Genomic DNA, 22,595 nt, shown 5'->3' with positions numbered 1-22,595 from the left:
GGCAGCCAGCACTGCGCAACACAGTTGTTGATGAAATCTTGACCAAAGTGTGGGACTAACCCTGGAAAAACACCCTTTTAGTACAAGTAAAACACACAAACACCTCATGATTTTGTGACTGCACTTGATTTGTGCACCTTAAGAAAGAATCACAAATGAGGCTTCTGTTGGAGGCCATGGTACTGCCTCAGCCCCCTGGAAACCACCACCACAAAGACCAGCTTCTGGAAAGGTGGCTTAGCTTTTGTCTCAGCAACTGGACATTATCATGTCACAAAGATTTAGCAAGTATTCTGTTCAGAATTGACCTCTGAAATGCAATAACAAGCCAGACTTTTCCAGAAGGGGCCTGCAGGTGCCTCGGCAGGAGCCAGGCTGGACTCCTGGAAGCTTTGTGTCCGATTTGAGCCGGCTGTAAAGTTTCCAGGAGGACTGGAGGGCCCAGGGAGCTTCACTGTAACTGCTCCCAGCCTGCCCTGAACTGCCTGACAGATTGTGAAGCAAAGCTCTGCTGTAAGTGGCTGGATAGACCGTATCAAGTCTGTGGGACACCACTGTTGGAACTCTGCATTTGTACTTCAGCTCAAAGTAAAGCTTCTGTTTGGAGAAACAACAAATATTCTGTTACAAGGAAAGAGGCTGGTCTGTGGCTGAGTGTCAACCTCTGTTGGACGAGGTGGAGAGGCTTGTAACAGTGTAGAGGATCAGCAACAGCCTGTGTTACATGGATTTCCTGCTGTCTGGAGAGGAGAGGAGTGGAGAGGAGAGGAGAGGAGAGGCTGGTGCATATCTTCCTAAAACTTCTCTCATCTGCCTCTCAAAACTGGAGATGGTTTTTATGGAAACACCCAGTTTAATGCCACAGTATTAGAAAAATGGACATTAAAATTTATTTCATAGTCAGGACTAGTTGCAGAACCACATGTCTACTTTCCATTCTACATTTATAGAATAAGGGTTCCAAGATCATGTAGTTAGAAGAGGAAATAGAAATTTCTTTGAGCTCGGGACACAATAGATGAGCATTTCAGAAGAGAAATCAAATGGAAAACTGAGAGGGTTTATTTTTCACAGAATCCCAGGATGGGTGAGGCTGGCAGGGCCCACAGGGCTGCTCTGGTGCCACCTCCCTGCTCCAGCAGGGGCATCCCAGAGCACAGGCACAGCAGTGTGTCCCTGTGGCTCTGCAATGTCCCCAGGGAGGAGACTGCACAGCCTCTCTGCCCCATCTGCTCAGGGCTGGCACGGCCCAGGGCAGCAGTTCTGCCTCCTGGGCAGGGGCAGCTCCTGGGCTCAGCCCTGCCCGTGGCTCTGGGGCCATGGCTGGGCCCGGAGCAGAGCCTGGGCCTGCCCTGCCCTCTGCACACAGGGACACCCAGGGACACACAGGGACACACAGACAGGCAGACAGGCAGGGACACACAGGGATGTTGTATCGTGCTTTTTGTTTTATTAGTAGGTTTATGGTTTGATTTGTGATTTGGTGGTTTTCCTTGGTGCTTGGTTTTTGTCTCCGCCTTTTCCTAGTTATTTCGTCAGCTAGTTTCTAGTTTCTATTTCTCCAAACTTTACCCATTTGTGAAACTGTTCTTTCTCCCTTGGAAGTTTATTGGTTCACTACTGTTATTCCCCGCCTAGGTTCTTTCTCCCTTTGTTGAAAGTGGGGCCTTCCCCTGACTTTTCCCTGAGATATAAGTCTTTGTTCGCCCCTTGATCAGGAGTTAAAAAGGGGAAGTTTACCATCAAATAAAGTTTCCCTGGGACCCGTGTGCACTGCCTGTGTTTTATACAGTGCCGAAACAATCGACAACTGGGATTCAACGGAGCTCCAGGGGGAAAATCTGCCACCCCCCTCTCTTATCATCAGCTAGCCGGGGAAAGAGAAGCAGCACAGGGACACAGAGGGACACACAGGGCCAGGGCTCCTCTCACTGTCCTTAGGCTGGACAGGCTTAACAGCCTTTTCTGAAACAACCTGTAAGTTTCTGGAAGAGAAAAGTTGGCCAGAATGAACAACAAAAAACAAAACCCAAAACAGACAAACACAAAATCTGCACAGATGCCTAGGAATAGAAAACTACCCCCTAGAAACACTTAAGGGTTAAATTCTAACCATCTTGATGACAAATATTCCTAAGTCTCACCATCAAGTCCTGCCTAGGTTATTAAACAAGTATTTACAATTAACTTTGCAAGCTCCAAAATTCCTATAAGCCGTTTTTAAAATGAAAGTCATTTGCAACTGAAGCGCATGAAACTAAATTTAGACATATTCTGCCTTCCAAGGCAGGGACCCAGGTTTGGTGAAGGATCTACAGCAGAGATCTTATGAAGACCAGCTGAGGGAGCTGGAAAGGGGCTCAGCCTGGAGAAAAGGAGGCTCAGGGGGGCCCTTCTGGCTCTGCACAACTCCTGACTGGAGGGGACAGCCGGGGGTTGGGCTGTGCTCCCAGGAACAGGCACAGGAGGAGAGGGAATGGCCTCAAAGGATGCCAAAGGAGGTTCAGGTTGGATATTGTGAAACATTTCTTCATTGAAAGGGGCTGTCAGGCTGCTCAGGGCAGACTCTCAGTCCCTGGACAGAAAAACATGGTGCTTGGGGACATGAGTTAGTGGTGGTCTTGGCAGTGCTGAGGGAATCTTAGAGGTCTTCCTTAACCTACACCTATGCTATTCCTAGGACACCTCTTAGTACTCCAGTCATCTTCATGATCTCCAATTTTTGGAGTTTATAATTTCTATGTTATACTTAAAATGAGCAGGTGAAGGAATATTTTCATAGTGTAAAGTGAATTTCAATAACATAGATAAAGGGTTCTTCATTTTAACAAGCTATCTCAAAATCTTATCTGAATTGGCAGGTAGAATTTTGATATTAAATTTAAACTAAGATGGTTAAATTTCATCTTTGAAGGCACTGAAAGTGTGTATTTGAGACAAACCCATGACACATAAGCAGGAAAATAGTGCTCCTTTCTAAGCATCTTCACTTCTGTAGAAGACAATAGATTACTTGTCTCCATGCCCTGTTCTCACTCCATGCAGCTGAACAGGGCAGGGGGCTTTGCTGTTATTAATATTTTATCTTGCTGAGTTATTTAATGACAAACTTGGGCTGTGAGCAGGGCACAGGCCTGAGCAGTGCTGAGAACTGAAGAGCAGCTCTACAAGTTCTGTGGTGGATTTTCTTTACAGGCAATTTTGAAACCATTGTTGGAAGTTAACTTTTCTAAAGACCATTCCCTTCCTCAAAGAGAAAATAATTCAAAAAAGACTGTATCTTAAAAGATCAGATGAGATGATCACTCATTTTGCTTTTTCTTTTTTTTTTTTTTTTTCTACTGCACATATATAACTCTGAAAAAAATGGTTCTTGTGATGAAATGCATGAAAATATTTGGAAAATATTTTTATAATAGAATTAATACAAAAGTTCAGAGAGATTCTGTACTTTACTAGAAATATTTTTCCCCAGTAAAAGCTCAAGCCCAAAAGCAGTTTCAGCAACAATTTTATAAACATTCTTAGGTATGTCCTCACCTCTTGACTTAAAGGAAGTCCAGTGTGAGTCAGTATGCATCATGTTTTTTAAATAAAACATTCTACTACACTTCTTTACTCTCTGTGTTTATATATATAAAATACCTCAATTTAAAAGGACTGGACTGGGGAGAAATACAAATTAATATTTTACAGATTACCCATGCACAAATGTACATTCAAATTGTAATACTTGCCATTTTCTCTGTCCAGTCAGAAGATAACTTTTAGCTTCTAAAATTACAAAGCAATTCACTTTCTTCCACAGTGGTTTTTATGGAAACACCCAGTTTAATGCCACAGTATTAGAAAAATGAGCACTAAAATTTGTTTCATAGTCAGGACTAATTGCAGAATCATATGTGTAGTTTTCCATTCTCTTACGAAAACTCTGGAGATGGTCATATACAAATGAAGTTCAGGAGCAACTAAGTGAGGACTGCATGGAATTTTCTCTGATAAAATCAATAAAGTGTGTGACTCATACAAAAGTAATATTGGATAGATTTCTATTTTGCCGATCCCAAATAATTATTCTTTATATTTGTGCAATAGCAAATTGAATCTCAATATTTACTGTGTTTTAATTAAACTTCCAGATAGAAGCATTTCTTAGAAATCCAAATTTAATTTAGCTGTAGCACTCCACTAAAGCAATGCTCATTTTCTAAGCAAGTTCTTGATGCATAGATCTCTTGTGTACATTTAATGCTGCTTTTTATAAACACTGCTGTACTTTCCCATTCATGCACTGCACCATCTCCTGCTCATACACCCTACCAAGCCTTTGGACCCTCAGTATTTTCACTGGCGACTTTCTTGAAGAAATATGCACAGGTTCAATTTCGGGAGACATTTAAACTTATCCTAATTAAACTGGTACAACCTATATTTAATGCATTTTCAAAGTGGTTTCTTTTGATTCATCATGACCTCGCTCCTAAAGGACAATCAGGAAAAACTACCCTGAATAAAAATGTAACCTCCTTTGAGAGGAAACAGAGCAGCCAGGAGCAGTTTGGTCTTGTGACTCCAGTGAGTCACACACGGTAGGACCGAGCAGATTGAGCCAGGGCTGGAGAGGAGCTGAGCCAGCCCCCCGCTCCTTCCCACCAGTGCATGGAGCAATTCAATGTCCTTATCCACTGAGACACCTTTTCCAGGTTTTTGGAAAACCCTGAGAAATCACAAAATGAGGAATGATTCACCATTTCAGCTCCAGTACATCCCAGTTTGCAGGCACTCGTGCTGCTGCAGGCAGGCAGAGACAGATCTGGAACCCAAGCTGCTGCCGGGGTCACAAACCCGTGGTTATCCCCTGTGTGTCATTCGTGCGGGAAGGTGTTTTATTTGGAGGGTCTTCTCGAAGACACTGTCATTAGTTAAAAACCCGATGATTTAGGACGACTGTCTTTCTCTTAAGTTATTTCACAGTGTGAGGAAGCGCTGGTGGGAAAAAGGCACACAGGAGTGCGACAACAAAAGCGTTAGCAGCAAAATTAACTACCTTGAATTTCCCGCGAGGATGCCGAGGGAGCAGCACGCCAGGGCAGCTGCTCTGGCCATGAAAAGAGCCTTATTTTTGTTTTCCAAATCCTCTGAAAGAGCGTCCCCGGTAGGAAATCGTATCACTGCAGCCATTCTGGTCTGGCTAGGGCAGCAGCTGTGGATCCCGGTAACTGCAGAGCGGAGCAGTGCAACCGTGAGCTGTGCGTGCCTTCGGCTTTGGGAGAGCACATCCCCGCTTTGGGACAGCGCATCCATCCCCGCTGCACATCCCCGCTGCGGGACAGCGCATCCATCCCCGCTGCACATCCCCGCTTTGGGACAGCGCATCCATCCCCGCTTTGGGACAGCGCATCCGTCCCCGCTTTGGGACAGCGCATCCGTCCCCGCTGCGGGACAGCGCATCCGTCCCCGCTGCGGGACAGCGCATCCGTCCCCGCTGCGCATCCCCGCTTTGGGACAGCTCATCCCCGTGGCGGATCAGCCGGGGCGTTCGCACGCTTCTCCCGACGGGACGGGACGCCGGCGCGTCACCGGGACGCGGCAGCGCCGGGCCCTGCGGACACCTGGGTCGGGGAGGCTGCTCCACACCCCGCGTCCGTCCCTACGGCACCTCCCTGCAGCCGCTGCCGCCCCGCGGCTTCCCCAAGGTATCGCTCGGGCGGTGCCGGTTCTGGGCGCGCTCCCGCCGAGGCACTCGGGCGGTCCCGGTGCCGGTTCTGGGCGCGCTCCCGCCCGGGGGTCCCGGTCCCGCCCCGGGGCGGAGCGGAGGCGGCGGCCCCTCCCATGGTGCCCTGCGCGCGGCAGAGCATCGCGCATGCGCACAGCGCCGCCGGCTCCCAGCTCAGCGCAAGATGGCGGCGGGCGCGTCGGACCCACTGGAGGAGATGCTGCTCTTCTCCGAGGAGGTGGACGAGAAGGCGCTCAGCGACCTGGTGGGATCCCTGGAATCGCAGCTGGCTGGCGGCCGCGGCCCCGCCGAGCCGCCCCCGCCCAGGACCTCCACCCCGTCCCAGCAGCCGCAGCAGGGGAGCCTGGCGGGGGGCAGCAGCCCCGGCCGGCAGCAGCACGGCCGCCCCGCGCCCCCTCCCGCGCCCGGGGCAGGGGAGGCGGCGGGGCGCCCCGACAGCGCGGGGAGCCGAGCCCCCGCCCAGGGGCCTCTCCCGTCCCCGTCTCCCCCGGCGGCGGCGGCAGCGGCGGCGGGGAGGGGAGCGAGTGTAAACAGTAGTAGTGTGCAGCAATCACATGGAGCGGCTCCCGGCGGCGGCAGCCCCGCCGCTCCCGCCCCGCCGCAGCCCGCCGCCCCTGCCCAGCCTGTCAACAACCATGTGGCCGCTGCAGCCGCCGCCGGGCGGGACGCGGGGAGCCCGGCCCCCGCCGCGCCCAAGCCCGCGGTCACCGCCAAGGCGGGCGCTGCCCTGCCCGCCGCCCCCCAGGCCGTGTCGCCGCGGCCGGCGCTGGGCGCTGCCCCCCGGATCGTGGCCCCGCAGCTGATCGTGCGGCCGCCGCCGCAGACCACCATCCAGCTGCCGCCCGGCTTCACCATCCCGCCCGGTAAGTGCTGCGCTGCGCTCCGGCATCGCCGCTCGCTCTAACCGTCTGCTCTTGGCCGAGGGCTTTCCTTCCCCCCAAAGCTGTCGTGTCCCCGCTGCTCGACGTGCTGGAAACCAGAGAAGAGGCACCTGTCTGAGGGCACCGTCTGACGAAGCGGCTGCCGCTAATTAGGGTGTAACTGGTACGGCTAATGCGGAGTAATTGCAGTTGTTGTTGGGTGAGTTGCTGGTTTTGTCCTGAGGAGAGCGGCAGTCACGGTGAGTTACCCTGTGATGGTGTAGTTGGACAGCGGATAAAAAGCTGGAGTGGACGCTAATAGTAACTTTATATGTGATTTAAAGGACTTTATCTTCTGCTTTACACTTGAAAGTCCTGAAAAGTTTTTCTGCTTGAAAGAATAGTTTCTGCTGTGAACGAGGTATTAAATGTGTGTAATCTAAAATTTATAATTTTGGTAACTGTGATAATGTCATTGTCGTGTGAGGGTAGTCTTCACATCACCAGATTTTATTTCCAACTCTGAAGCAATTATGTCCTCTTTGTACTCCTCTAAGTTTCTTAACTTTAATTACTAAAAATTTAAGTTCAGCAAGGTTGTTAGCTAACCAAAACAGCATCCCTTCATCCTCATGATTCCTACTCTTAATGTGTATATTGTTTCATCTGAAGGGTACTGTGGTCCCCTACTTAGATTTTCACGTTGCAAAAACTTGGGTATCTTCATGTCATCTTGATTTAGTAGCTGATTTAGCATTTAAGCTAATTCTTTTTTTTCCTGTTAATATAAATAGGATATTAAGATGTGGACCTATCGATGTAGTCTGAAATAACTGAGTTCTTCCAACTTATTTCTTGAAATATTTGATATATGTTAGCTAAGTAGAGCAGCAATGTTATAGTGTAGTTGTTTGCTTCTGAGTGGACTTTCAGTAGTTGTGTATTCGGCCCTAGTTTACAAAAAATCCTCCAGAATCTGCTGCTCCATACATACAAACCTTGGTGGTTTCATGAAGACCCAACTAACTTGAAACAGATAAGTTGCTGTTCAGACCGTGTGCCTTTAGCCTTTGCCTCCCTTTGTTAATCTGCTGAAGATTGCTCTACGCAGATGATAACTCTGTGCATTGTAACTTTGCACACTTTCTGAAGTTCATTGTGTCAATACTTTGATCTGTTACTTTCAAACAGAAGAGGGAAAACTGAGTCTTGGAAACCGTGGGATCCAGGATTTATGAAATGTTATGAAAATAATACACCAGAAAGTTTTAATTCAAATTTGTTTTCTTACAAGATTGTTGGAAATCCATTAAATTTGCAAAAACATGAAGATAATATGTTCTGAAAGGAAATGATTCAGAAAATACGATGTTATTTTTGAGTTTTTAACTTGGTGGATCATATATGATTAATCTGAAACTCCCATATAGCAAACTTCTATATAAAACAGAAATTTAGAATCAGTTTTTTGAGAACAGGTTATTTTAGCAGATAATGCTCCTAAGTTGTGTATTTCATCTTTATGAGACTGACAGGAAGGTAAAATTAATCTCATCATTTAACTGGCTTCTAACTTGTACCAGCTGCTCAGTAACAGGAATTTGTAGTCCTCCAAACGGAATTAAAATATAATGTTAACACATGAGCATTTATTTATTTATAGTAGTAATTGTGTCTGCAAATTTGATTGAGACTGTGTGGCACGTGTTTTAATTAGTCATTTCCACTCAGTTTTTCTCTATTCAGAATTTGGTTTAGAAAATGGGAAGATAAATTAAGAACACACCTGTGAATCTCTGTAATGCAAATAGAACATGTATTTTTTAAAGCGTGGTAGGCATTATCCTGTGAGGATTTTTATATAAGGTTCACAGTGGTGATCAGAGAAGTGATAACCCGTTTGGCCAGTTGGCATATTTGGGTGTCCAGATGGTTTAGGAATGGCATATACCAAATAGATCATCTGCTTGCAGGATTTTCTGCAAATGTAAACTGTGAAGCTTGGTGCTTAAATGGCTAATGGACCTTAAAAGTTACCTTTTAGATGAGTTTTTAATGAGTTTCTTTCAACTTTCTATTTAAATTACTCTTGGCTTTGAAATAGAGTTATTATTATGGCTTTTGGATGTGGTCCTTGCTGTAGCTCTGTGTGCTTGTTACCTTAAACTTTAATTTCCATGAATCTTTAGTTTATAGTGGCACAAATTTGCCTTCTGTTTGTGTTTGTAGCAGGAAAGGTTGGCTGGGAGCACCCAGCTCTGTGAGGGCTTTTATGTGTGCTGCAGTTCTCTCACGTGTTCATCTCACGATTGGGATTTGGTTTTTCCGTGTCAGACTGAAAGATTTTATTGCTGTAGGGCTCTGAAATCTGTTATAATAGTGTTTGAATTTCTTTATCTTCAGGGTATTGTACAAACTGTGTCCCTTTAGCAAGGTGTTGTAACTGGGAAGTTAACAATTAAAATTGGATGTAAGCTGTTACCTTTAGAATTGGATATCAGATTTTACCTTCTTCATTTTCATTTGAACAGTTAAAAAAGTAAATGAAGCAATTTGCACATAGAGATAAGTTGTAGAAACAGTGTCTACTGACCCTGTTATCAGCAGTGACTTCATAGGTTTTTAGTTTTTACTTCGCTAGTAGTTGCAGACAAGATGTTTTTCTGTTTATTTGACCTGTTGTATCCTATGTAGGTTAAATTATTAAAATGTATTCTGGAACTAACTTGGAAATTCTTTTTAATAATGTGTCTGGAGAGCTGCTTCTTAGTTCTGAGTGAACTATAAGAAGATCATTACGTGCTTTGCAGTGACCTTGAGTATGTGAAACTCCAGATCCACTGAGCAACTTAGCCATTGTCTCCCTTTTTCTGACCTGTGAACTCCAAAACTTTGGGCACAGCTTGATGGCAATGGTTCTGTTGTGTAGAAGGCCTCTATTTGTGAGGTGTTTTACAAGAAAATAGTCTGAAAAAATTATCATTTACTTCCGGAGTGTTAGAAAACACTTGCCAATTGTCTAAAGTTTCTGCCCTGTGTGGTTGTGTGCTGAGGAGTCGTGTTGGCTCTCTGGGCCTAGCGGTGTTTGCTGTTGGTGTTTAACCCACAGGCCTCTCAAAGTGGTGATGGTGGGTACCAAATAGATTAATGTGCTAATGGTCAGTGTTAAGTAAATCTCAGATGTTGTATACTCAGAAGTGTGTCTGGCCAATATTTGCATGTCCCCATAGCTGCTGTTTAGTAAAGCTCTCGGGTCTTTGTCCCTGGTATGCGTGTACTCAGTTGTTTTTCCAGCAGCTGCATTGTCCTTAGAGTTTACTTTTAATAAGTATTTATTTCTAATTTTGTTCTCCTAACCCTGACTAGACTTCTAGAAATCACTGTCCCCCAAACACTCCAGTGGCTGCTTTTTTTATCACTGCTTTCCATAAACTGCAGTTATTTAAATTCCAAACTGAATTGAGTCTACTAGTGGGGGCTCCCTTTCTTCTTTGAAATAAAATCTTGTGTTACATGAGAATCAAAAAAAGATGCACTCTAGGGAATAATGTACAGTGCCATAGTGACCTTTGCTCTGCCTTCTGTGGTTAGATAGTTGTGTGTGTGTAATCCTTGCTGTTATTTGCCGTGTTGTGACCGTTCCTTGCCCTCCCCAGGGATGGTCCTGGTGCGCACGGACGCCGGGCAGCTCGTGATGGTGCCCCAGCAGGCTCTGGCACAGGCTCAGATGCAGGCCCAGGTGCAGACACAGGGACAGGGTCCTGCCAACATGTCACCCAGGCTTTCTGTGCCCACAACTGGCCCTGTTTTTCGCCTGTCGACAGCTCAGGTATGTCTGTCTGTCTTGATTTACCTTTGGTGCATTGTGTTTTACACATTGTTACCTCATGTGTTTCTGCAACTGTGCTTTCCTCCCCTTTTTGTTGTGAAAACAGGAAATACTTACTCAAATGTAGTTTATTTTATGAGGCCTAGGATTTTTTTTTTTTATTTAAGGAAAAAATCTGCTTTAGAGAGTCTCTTAAGACTGTGTTCCGACTAAGAGATGATTGGAGGCTGCGAAGCTCAGTCTTAGTCTGGGCTGTGTATCACTGGTTTAATAATTGTCCCTTGCTGCTCTGAATCAGAGGCACTGTGATATCCCAGCATGCTGAATCCCAGGATGGCTAAGTTCACTGGACAGTAGAACAGAGAAAGCCAATCACATTCTATCCAAGGATCTGCAATAAATTTAAAATAAATTTTAAAATATACTTTATTGAAAAGAAAGATTTGATTCTTCTAAGTTGCTTCTGGGTGTGATCTCTCTACGCTGACAGTTTTTCCTGTGCTGTGAGTACATTTCTCTTTTTCTAGGGATTGATAGGATAGAGTGCTTTCCTGTCTCAAACTCATCAGTGGAATGTGTTGATTTGAACTTGGAGCTAATTTATTTTCTAGGGTGAATGTGAGGTGGTCTTGTTTTTTGTTTTGTCTTGGTTTTGGTGTTTTGTTTTTGTGGTTTGTTTTTTGGTTGGTTTTTTTTTTTAATTTCTTTGAAGGCTGCATTGGTCTAAAAGTTTGTAGAGAGGCAGTTTAGTTTGGGGCCATTTAGGGCTAGAACTGAGCTATTTTACTAAAATGTGGAGGCAAAAATCTTTGAATCTTATGGTACAGGGCTGCTGTGCCATAGCAATAAGAGGCAGAGTTTAAGGTAGTTTTGCCTAAAGTGTGTGTTTGCAGAAGAGATAAGTAATTCTTTGTGGAAAGATGAAAAAGGTGCCTTTACAAATTTTTAGTTGTTGTAGAAGTTGCTTGAAATAAGTTCAGCATGTATTTACCAATATTTGTAATTTGATTACTTTCCTTTTATATGCTTTATGTATTGCACTGTATTTATAGTCTAAAAGGTTTTTAAGTTTAATTCAAAACTGAAAACAATTATAAACATTTCAGACGAGAAGTAAGCTGGAACAAATTTGGAGAATAGAAAATAGAAACATGAGGCAATCTATAAAAAACAGAGTAGCCAACTAGAATTTAAGTTTTAGAACTGAGTGTACATAGGAAGACTGTAGCTCAGTGTCAGGAAAGACATTTCATAAATGAAAGCCTGGAAACACTTGGAAAAACTCTATGCTCTCAAAAGAGAGGTAAGTGCAGTATTGGATGAAATTTGTTAAAGAGCTCTTTGCAGAAAAGGCAGCCATATCATGTTTAAGTGTGTGGTATCTGGAAGAATAAGACTTGTAGAAACCTTCAAAGGGAAATGTATTCCAGGAAAAACAAACACAGAGATAAGCCTGTGTTCATTTACAGATTTTTTTTTTTTTTTTTTACTGGTTTGATGACAACAAAATTTGCAGCCAATTCCTGAATTTGTACATCTGTCTTTGGTTGTTGGGGCCTTTCTTTGCAAGTAAGTGCAGTCACTTCTTTGGTAATTACTACAAGCAGATGTTCTAGCAATGGCTCCTGAGACAAGTGCACACTGTAAATGCAAGCCAGGTGTGTGGTGGGACTGCACCAAGAATGGGGTCCAAGTCTCTTAGTTTTAGCTATTTTTCTTCTGTCTCTTAGTTTTTATTTGGCCAGTATTAATGAATAGTGAATTAAAATTCAACATGGAAGCATTCATAACAGATATTAACAAATTGTTTGTAATTGGAACATTTCTGAGGAATAATCTTTATTGCACGTGGAAGGAAGTGTGCAGAAATGTAGACCCCCTGCTTGGCTCTGGGTTCAGTCTGGGTTTTGGATCCCAAAGTCAGCCTTAAGATGTGTGCACAGCAAATGTAGATTATGTTGGTCTCAGGCAGCTGTTCTCTACTTGTATGAAGCAGTTAATGTTGCACAAGAGATATAATCCTACTTGATGGATTTCTATAAAAATAAACCCGTGAGAATACTGCATGTTCAGGTGTTTGTAGAGTCAGCTGGAATCTGGAGGGGTTCAGGTATTGAAAAGTTGTGTTTGTTTCGTATAGGGTTCTGCACTGTAGATGTTCCTTTGTTCCTTTGCACAACCTGGTGCTGACACATTGCCTCGGAATAGAGGAAGCCAGCAAGGCCTTGGGGATGATCAATATCTTGCAAGATGCAAAAGTTGGATTATTTTAGTGTAGGGGGATTAGAGTAATGATATTGTAGCTTGTCAGGATTCATCTCCTTTGAAAATCTTAGTGGTAGCTGCCCAAACTGTACTGCATCGTTTCTGTATTTGCTGTAATTAACAGGGTTAAGAAATAATTAATATTACCCTTGGGAAATTTACATTGAATTTCCCTGACTCTGCATTTGATCTTCAGAGTCTTCTTTCATTGTGACATACTTATGTTTTATGTATGTTTGACCTTAGAATGTTCTTTAAAAATTGTGGTTGACAGCCCCTTAAAACAAGATTGTAAAGATATAAATTCTAAAGGTTTGTCTAATCAGAATTAGACATGAGACTTTTATTTGATTAGGTGGATGGTTTAAAACCAGAGACTGTTCATTGGTTTTCCAGATGAAATGTTCAATGATAAATATTGTGCTAAGGTTTTAGAAATGTCAGTTATTTGTTTGAGTATTCATTATAATTAGTTTATTCAGGGATTAAGTTCTAAAATAAAGGAAATTGTGTGTACTGAAAAATAATTTTTTCAGGGAGTTTTTAATTCATCTGTTTTCTTTCAGGATTTATTTCTGGTGATTAGAAAGCTGAATTCAGTGCATTAAAATTTCCAGAAGTTGTTTGAAATTAAAAATAAATGTGCTAGGTTTTTATGTATATAGAGTATGAATATTATAGAGTCATGGTGTTCACTGTGACTGAAACACAGGAAAATTCTGGTGCCATTAGCTGAAGACAGAATAAAAACATTAATTGCCTGAATCCTGCAAAGTGTTTTGTGAGATGGATGAACATGCCAGGCTATGGAGTTTTAACCTTTCTTTCTGATACTAGTGGGATGGTTAGTATTTTACTGTATAGAGCTCAACTTAATTGTTGTATCTTTATTCAGTTATTTTAAGATAGCTTTATTTGGATTAAAATGCAGAGTGCTTAAATTTGTAGAGTATTTTAGTCACTGAGTTTGCATTTTACCCTTCTTTAATCTATGCAGAAAGTCAGCATGACTGGAAACTTGCAGTCTGCCTTAAGGATTCTAGGAAATATCTTATGAAGAATGTATCAGAAAAAGACATGGCCTTCATACTTTATGGGTCTTAGGGTTTCTGTTCTGCAGAGTGTCCTAATTTTTAGCCTGTGTCAGGTGTCACAAGTTACTCAGCTAAGTGATTGTTTTCAGAGTTCATTTTTTGTTTATGCACTTTAAATAATTATTGTGGTGAGAAAGTCTGTTGTGAGCTATACAGCTAGATGTAAAATACAGGCTATTAAATGCCAAAGAAATTGTAAAAGCTGGCAGTTACTTTTGGCAACTCATTAAGAAGTGTTGAAAGTGCTAACTGGAGAACATAAAATGGATTTGGAATTACTTTTTTTAAAACTAGAAGAAGGAGTGTCTGAAAAATTCCCAAGTGTTCATCTAAAATTGAAAGCTCTTTGGTTCTCTCCCCTTGACAACTGTGTAATTTCTCCACTCTCAAAAAAGGAGGAAAAAATAAGGCAGTGTTTTAAATGTTCTGAAATAAGATCAACTTGGTCAATACATACAGAGCTGTTCAGATTCTAAACCCCTTCTGCAGCCTGGGTACTACAGCAAGATTTTTATTTCCATACCCAGGGCTGTCATTTGCTCACAGGTATTTTGGAGGAAAATGAACCAGGTTTTCCCTGAAAATTCCTCTTAACTTCAGCAGCTGGGCTGGTATCCAGGACAGTAGATGAGGAAGGAGCCATCTTTCTCTGGGAACAGTGCAAGCTGCTGAGACCAGGAAAGCGTGTTGTGTTTCCCTGAGGAATTTGTGTAAGGGCTGAAGTAAAGGCTTTCCTTAAGGACAGTGGCTCTGTCCTTACCTGTTCCTGTTGTTGAAGGTTCAGAAGTTAAATATCTGTATACAGTAGTACTTACCCTTGTGGGAATTGATAGAGCCACACTCTTCCCTTCCCAAGTTTAAAAAAAGGTGTTTAGATTGCAGTGCCAAAGCCAGGAGTTCAGAAAGACTGAGATCCCACATTGCTGTGTCCTGTGGGTGTGCAGTGGGTTCCTTCCATGATGAGTGCTTCATCTGGGCACTCAAGACACTGGATGGAGTTGCACACTTAAATCTGATGTTTCTTATTCTTTGATTGCTTGGATTTGCTATTTAAGTTGTTCGACTTCTGCTGTTTGTAGCATCTTTGTGTTGCTTTTAGGAGTAGAGCAGATGTACAGCTTTGGGTACACTTTTGTGTTAGATTCTTGGGAGAAGAGAGGCAAATCCATTTTGAAAGGAAGACTTGGGTTCTTCTTGACTCTTACATGGGGTAATCTTTGATTAGACATTTAGTTATGCTCCTCCTAATTGCTGCTGCGTAAAGCATAAATAAAATCTGATTGCTTCCATTCTTAGTGGGATTCTGGAAAACTGGCAAGTGGGGATAAGCACATGCTTTGTAGGGAGGGTCTCAGCTGGGTCAGTTTGAGGCTGAGCTGGGAGCTGCTGGGGTGTGGACACTGTCCCAGGAGGGTGGATGGTGTCTGCAGCACTGAAACACCTCCAGCCCGGAGAATCAGAGCCTGGGAGTAACAGCAGTGCAGACAGCGGTGACTGAGAGATGTATTTGATATTTTAATGATCTTTTCCATTTACAGTCTTTCTGGTATCTTTAAAATATTCAAGAGAAACATGAGTATGTGCAATTGTACCAAATACCAGTTTTAGTTTAGTTCACATTATAAGATTGCATAGGATTGTAATAGGAATGTTAATGGTTGGACTCATTGACCTTTGAGACCTTTTCCAACCTAAATGAATCTACAATTCTGTGATATGAACTACTCTTTGCTGCAGTTTTTCTCTGGTGTTTTGTTTAGAGAAAAATTGCAACATGCTCAGGTATATTAAAAGTATTTTTCATATCAGTACAGCTACAAGAGGCTTGCTTGGTTTTTTTTTTAATTGGCAGCTCAGGGTTTACATGGGAATAGTTGGTCTCCCTGAGTATTATAATAATCTTTGGATGCAGTAAAAAGTGCAAGTTTCTTGTACTGTGAAAGTAATAATGTGCATCTTTTGAAAACCATTGTTTGGATGCTTTTGACTTAGCTGTGCATAGTTTTAATTTAACTGTTTTCTCTTTGTGATTCTACTTCTTATTTTACATTAATTCCAGCTGAATATTAATAATTTTTTAATGTTACCAAAATTTAGACAGCTTTAGAATATTAGCTAAGGTACAGGATTTTTAGGAAACAAGTCATAATTTGTTGGAACTTAAATTTGTCTTAGAAGAATTCTGCTCTGGATTCTTGTGCTATGAACAGCTCAAGCAGTGTGGGTTTGCCTGCTCTACTATATTCTTCAGAGATAATAAATAAAATTCAAAAGTCTTCTAAAACTGGTTATTAGATTGCATTAAATTTTTGCCTCCATATCTTGTTTTGAATTTTAGACTTGTGAAATTGTGAAAAATAGGGAGGTGCTGCCATCTAGTTTTCCTTTGCTGTGTTTCTTTTGTTTATCTGCATTTTTCATTTATACTTTTGGCTTTTCATGCCTTTGATGTGTTTTTTACTGGCTTTCATTATCTTAATACCCAGGTGAGCTTACATTCATAACCAAATAGCAAAAAAGTTGCTTATTTCAAATTATTTTTAGTTGCAATTATTTTATGTTAGTGACAAAATTAAAGTGCTGCTGTAAACTAAGAAAATAAAGTGAATGTCGTATAGGAAAGACCAGTGTTAGCCTGACCCATAATATTTTATTTGGGAATATCTGTTATTGGAACTTGAGAGCAGGTGAAAGAGTATGTTTTGGAGTTTTCACGGGACTGCTGCTGAAAATGGATTTGGCTTCAGAGTTTATGAATGTTTTTGTTTCAAGTTTGATTCAAAATGTGTTTTTCATTACTAAGTTTTTTTGTATATTTTTAGTGATCAGAAAAGGCAGTTATGTGTGAAGTTTGGTTTAGTGTTTTGTTTTCATTGTCTAAACAGCCTAAACATATATCAATATATGGGTTTTTTAAAGAAAATGACAGTTTTTCTAGCTTTCTTTTTTCTTGCTTTAGGCATTTTTCTAATTTCCACTCTTTGAATTGGAAGTTTATATAATGAACTTTACTGTTTTGTTTTCTGTGTTTTGATGCTCACTTTCTGTTAAGTTTCACTTTGCCATCTGTTTTTAAAATGAAATAAACCCCGTTTTTTTGAGGGTGTGCCAGGCACTGCATCCCCTGCTTTGGCTGAGCCTTGTTTTTGCTATGGAACAGGCTCTGAGCAGCAGCAGCAGCTCAGGCTGTGCCTTCCCTTGGTGCTGAGGGCAATCTGGGCCTGGCTGGTGGTTCCCAAGCTGCTGTTCTTGCTAAATCAGAGTCTTGCAAATCTGGGATTGGTTTGGTCATACACTTATGCCTGGGTTTTCAGCATTGTTTGTATTTTTATGGCAGCTTTGGTATTTTTTTCTCATTTATTATTATTGATTCTTGCTTTGCTTTCTGTTTTCACATTCTTTCTGCTTTCCCAACAAATGCTTATTTTTGCTCTTCTCAGAAATTTTAAGCAGATAGATAAATATTTGTTGTTGCTAAGGTGCACTGCTATTATCATCAGATAAACTATTCCATACTATTTCTGGTTTTTTGGCTTCTTTGCAGTGTTCTGGAGAATACATTTGTGGTAGTAGGGCAGGTGGGTTGGGAGGTCAGAGAGAGTAAGAAATGTGTGGTCCTTACTGTGCTTTAACCACAAAACTATTTTCCTTCTTTTCCTTCACAATGTGAGTGATTCTTTTCTGTATTAAGCAGACAATAGGTTTTCAGTACTTAAAAATTATACTGTTAACATTTTTGTAGCACTGACACAGCTCTAAAACTTAGAAAACACTCAAATTAGTAAGGCTGTAAATTTAAACATGCAGAGATTAGAAAGGAGGTTCCTGAGCACTGTCACAGTGCCTGACATATGCATATGCATGACCACATATTACTGTTATTTTTAATTTCTGCAGTGTGTAGGCTGGACAGTCCTAATTAATGAAGATTTATATAACATTTTTTTCCACTGTGCAATGGGTTGCTTCAGGCTTACTTGTTGCCCCCCTCTGCAGTGGAATTAATAGCCAAGCAGCTTTTTTTGTGAAGCTTATCCCTGTAACAACTTTCTCAACAATGCAGTTAAGGGGATTACTAGCCTCCTTTTGTAAGTAGGAAATGGAGCCTAATTGTCTCTATTTTAAATATGGAATGAGAAATGCTGGTTAATTTATTGTGTTCAGTTTGATTTCATTGCCTTCAGTTGCAGCCATGGCCACTCCTGGTCACAAACTCCCCGTTTCAAGTTGAGCACTCATAAACACATTGATTTAATACAATAAGAGTATGATTTAATACATAAGAGTATTGATTACAATGGATTATCTGTATTTGCAGGCAGCACTAAGAACTAGAGGCAGGAGTAGAATCCAACTGAAGTGACAAAAGTCAGCTGGCTTTTAGTCACCAGATATTTTGGATGAACCCTAGTGATTGTAGGAGGACCAGCCACTTGACCAGAACATGAGAAAGTGCTTTGATAAGTATTTGCTTCAGCAGCAGGGGTTTTGGACTTAGAACCCCTGGTTTCTGAGAGTTTTCTCTTGTGGCCCCAAACTCCTCTGCCTGTCCTGTGTAATGGCTCTCAGTGTGTTCCTGCCCTGTTATCCCACAGGGACACTGCATGTGAGGAGCAGAGCAGCATCTCCCTGCTTTGGTTATTGATGCTCCACTCCGTGACACTGTGGTGGCAGTGAAGGTTCTGCCTCTGCTGTCTGACCTTTTATAGATGCTGTTTCCAGTAATTGTCTGTAAGTGTGTGCAGATTAGGCTTTTAAAGGGATAATACTTTGGGTCAGTTTTGCTGTATTTTTACTAGGCTGGAAAAAAAAATCAAATCTCTGATAAAATGTCTCTGCATCTGCCGTTGAAGTGGCTGTTGATGTGAACTGGAACCAGAGGAACTGAGAGGCAGTCAATCAGCTTGTGGACTTTCTCCATGAACTCTGAAGAAGTTTGTCTCGGGAAGCAGAGTTTGCTGATGGGGAACACTTAATGGATTAATAGCAGTTCAGGCTACAACCATGCCTGGAGGAAAGGTTGTATGAGTTAGTTACTAAAAAATTATGTGGTAATTGACCCTGGCTGAACACCAGGTGCCCACCAGAGGCTCTCCATCCCTGCCCTCCTCAGCTGGATGAGGAGAGAAAAATGTAAGGAAAGTCTTGTGAGTCAGGATAGAGGTCCCTCACCAGTTACTGACACAGCAAAACAGGCTCGACTGGGGAGAATTAATTCATTACTGGCTCTGTGGACACAGGGGAAGCTTCTGGCAGCTTCTCACAGAGCCACCCCAGCAGCAAAACCTGGCCATGCCAGCCCAGTGCAGGTGAGCTCCCAGATTTGACCTTTAGCTTGTGCTTCTGCCAGTGTCTGTGATCCCACTTCAGTTTCTCTTTGTTAAACAGAGCCCTTGATTGTTTGAGGCATCTCAGATGGCATCTTAGCATGGTCTGTTGAGTTTATAAGAAGTCTTCTACATTAATGATTAGAAGTAAAATTTAATTTCATTTCAGATTTTGCAAACTTAAATCCAGACTTAAAGATCTTATGAAATTTGGGTTTTGCATAACACTTAGTGAAGCCATGTATTGGAAGATGTAAAGAGGTTTCACAATCTGTATTGTGGAAAAAACTTGGCTTTTGTGTTTGTTCGAATGTGATTGGGGTATTTTCTTATTTTTGGTTGACAGTGGCCAAGTTTATTGACAGGAATGATCATGAAAAATGTATGGAACTTGTCAAAAGTGAGCTCTGGTGCAGAGCCTGTGCTGCTGGTACCTGGAGGGTTGGTCTGTAGGTGGTTCTATAGTACAAAATACAAGTGTAACCCAAACCTGCTCCCAAGGATTTGCATACTAACCTCTGACAGTTTGACTTCATTTCATAAAGCTGTGAATATGCAGTACAATCTCTAAAATTGGTACAGTCCTGCCTTTGCAGTGATAAATAATCTTTGATTATTTTGATTGTTTTCTCCATATTCAAGTGACTTGCTTTTTCAGATGCAGCCTTGTGTATTCCTGGAAGTACAGAGACAGCTTGTTTATGCACAGCAGGTAGAGTGGATTCTCTTCCAAGCTTTGCCTCCCTATTCATGTGCCCAGAGCTCTGGGGAGAAGGACAGTAAGGATGTTGTTCAAGGAGTGAATTTATAGGACGCAGAGTATTTCTGCACTTTGAACAATTCCAGTGTGCTCTGACAGCCTAAGTGGAAGTGACTTGTTGCACCCTCATTCACTTGTGTTACCTGTGTGACTTGGGCAGGCAGAACAAGCGTTGGGATCGCCTCTCCCAGGCTGTCCCTCCTGAAATCCTCCTTTCCCCTGTAGCAGTGTGCTGTGTGGACAGAGGCAGCTCAGGTCTGTGTGCAGATGCAGCCTCCAGTGGGCATCAGCAGCAGCTTATTGACTGTGCTCATTCGTGGTCTGGGTTGCTGCCTGTCAGTGTCTGAGTACAGGGCAAAAGGCTCTTCAGTGTTACTTCTGTGTATTTAGGGAATGTAAAAACATCTGATTTATCTAATAAAAACCAATAGTTATATTTGAAAATGTATTTCTTTCTAACTCTTCTGGTAATTTCAGAATTTAGTAGCATCCTACCAACCCTCAGCAGCTTTTCCTCAAGGAACATCATGAATTCTTTTAGATTCTTCCAGTAGGAACTTGACACACTGGGTTGTGATTTTTTGTTAAAACAATGTTGATAATTTTTGTTTTCTCTTTGACATATTTCTCATGAGAACTGTTTACAAGTTTCCGTCATAGAAAACACAGCTTTTTCTTTCTAAGTAATTTTTATCAGTTCTCAAAGCATTTATGTTGGGAATCCTTTGAGTATCTTCTGGCAACTTGTAGCTGTCACTTGAAGATAATTTCCATGATATTTAAGAATTTCTCCAGGCTAGTTCCTTGTTATGTTTCTCATCCCTTCATTTCAGACTTACCTTTTAACCCTTCTAAATTTTGGATCCACATTAATAAGCCGTTGCATTACTTTGTTTGCAGTTGTCTGGTGGTGAGGGATTTCTTCATATTCAGCACTTTAGTAGATTTTACTGCCATTTTCTATTAAAGGCTTTTGTCACTATTGATTTTTAAAACCAAGGGTGAATTTAGTTTTCGGGTTTCACAGTTTGCTGCTGAGGTCTGGCACATGGGAATACATTCTTAGTTGGGCATTATAATAGTGAAAATTTATATTTTAATTATGTGCAGTTTTATTTTCAAGTATGTTGCTGAGATGAATAATGGGCATTTATTAGGTGAGAAAAATTCTCTAGCTCACAGTCTCACTCTGTATTTGTGGATTTCTGGCTGCAGGTCTTGCCTGGAAGCTGGTAGCTGCCAGAAATGCCTCTGGTTTTCTGCTTTTTTCCTAAATCCTCACTTCTGGAAGCCCAGACTGATAAAGGGGCAGATATCACAGGCATGCTATGTTCTTAGGCTGGAAACTGATTATAAGCAAGTGAATAAGATACACAATATTTATATTTGAAATGCAGCACTCATTGGGTTGATATAATTTCATTCAACCAGTATTTTAAAATACTTGGTCATTTTTATAATGAAGAAAAGAGGTGTCAGATGTTTAAAACAGAAGAAGCTTTATGTGGCCCTTCTTACAAAAAACCAGATAATTCTACCTCTTCATGATGATGTTGTTTATTGTCTCTAGGCTATCTCAGGATGGAAGGCATCCCTAGTCAAGATTTTAAAAATCTTGGAAGCTATACAAACAACAAAAGGGGTTTGTTCAGATGTCAGGTAGATTTATTTAATTTGTTTTCTTTCCTCCTTTTTTTCCCCAAGTACAGAAGATTGATATCTAGTAGATGATGTTGCTGGACTGATTTGTAAGGAATCCTTGGGGCTTTGAATGCCTGCCTGGGCTTCTGTTCCTTTTGGAGGTATTTTAGAGTACACTAGATGTTCTTTGGAGAAATGTTTTATGTAAGTTTAATGGACAGTGTAAGAATCTAAAATAAGCAGTTCTTTATAAAATATGTATTTTAGAGACATATGAATTAAAATTTAAATCAAGGAAAACTAGTTTTATCTTGTGAGAAGCAACATCAGCCATGATGTATTACTCTATCCACTTAGAAAATTTGTCTTTTTCAAGTGTGTGAATGCAAATCTTAATAAATGCAAGTTGTAAGACACCAGTGTGGCCTCCATTTTTAGGAATGTGTGGTTCTCATTTTGTCATAATTGCCATATTGTGTGATGCATTTCATTTATAATGGTATTTACCTTCCTGCAGAATTAAGTAACTTCTCTGGAGACATTTTTTAATTCCTAAATCTTGTCCTTTTGTAAATGGCAAGAGATTTCAGTCTTGCAATGAAAGTAAATCACAAAATAAGTAATATGATTGCTAAATAAGATAAATTTCCTGAGCTATAGAATGTACCACTGCCTGAAAGGCTGTAGGTCAGTCATTTTCCTTTGTCTGCTCTCCATATTGCAGTTACTGTCTGGTTACAGAGTCTGTGTTCTATGACAAAGGCTCTCCCAGTGCTTAGATTTCGTTTCTCTGAAAGTTAATTTCTATATAATCCAATCTGAAATTATTTTAAGAATATTTTTCTGCTTTCTAAATTTTCTGCCCATATTAATTTTCATGCAGAAAAAGCACTACAACAGGTCCATAAATACCAAGAGGACCAGTATGTGTTACTGGCAATGATAAACTCAAATATTGATGAATACTGACATGTAAATATTACGACTGAATTAATGCATCAATGTAACATCAATTTTTTTGCAGGTCACATTTGTTTTTTCTAATCTTTTCCATATAGCTGTACGAGTAATAACTTTCAGGA

At 41.5% G+C, this 22,595-nt stretch overlaps 1 protein-coding gene across 4 annotated transcripts in view; it reads left to right on the top strand.

The window, feature by feature from the left end:
- Window positions 1–5,893: 5,893 nt before the first annotated feature.
- Window positions 5,894–22,595, top strand: part of LOC121331644 (transcription initiation factor TFIID subunit 4-like) — a 145,417-nt gene continuing 128,715 nt past the window's right edge. For all 4 annotated transcript variants that reach the window (XR_005952043.1, XM_041396256.1, XM_041396255.1 and 1 more), the window contains exons 1-2: window positions 5,894–6,600; window positions 10,254–10,426. Coding sequence is in view for 3 of the 4 variants with exons in the window: in XM_041396256.1 (XP_041252190.1) it covers window positions 5,901–6,600; window positions 10,254–10,426 (873 nt within the window). In the remaining variant the exon portion in view is untranslated. The remainder of the gene's footprint in view (window positions 6,601–10,253; window positions 10,427–22,595) is intronic.

Source organism: Onychostruthus taczanowskii, unplaced genomic scaffold (assembly GCF_017590055.1).
Source record: "Onychostruthus taczanowskii isolate IOZ18803 unplaced genomic scaffold, ASM1759005v1 scaffold127, whole genome shotgun sequence".
NCBI classification, from domain to species: domain Eukaryota; kingdom Metazoa; phylum Chordata; class Aves; order Passeriformes; family Passeridae; genus Onychostruthus; species Onychostruthus taczanowskii.
The sequence above is the reverse complement of the archived record's forward strand: the minus strand, read 5'-3'. Positions and strand labels throughout refer to the sequence as shown.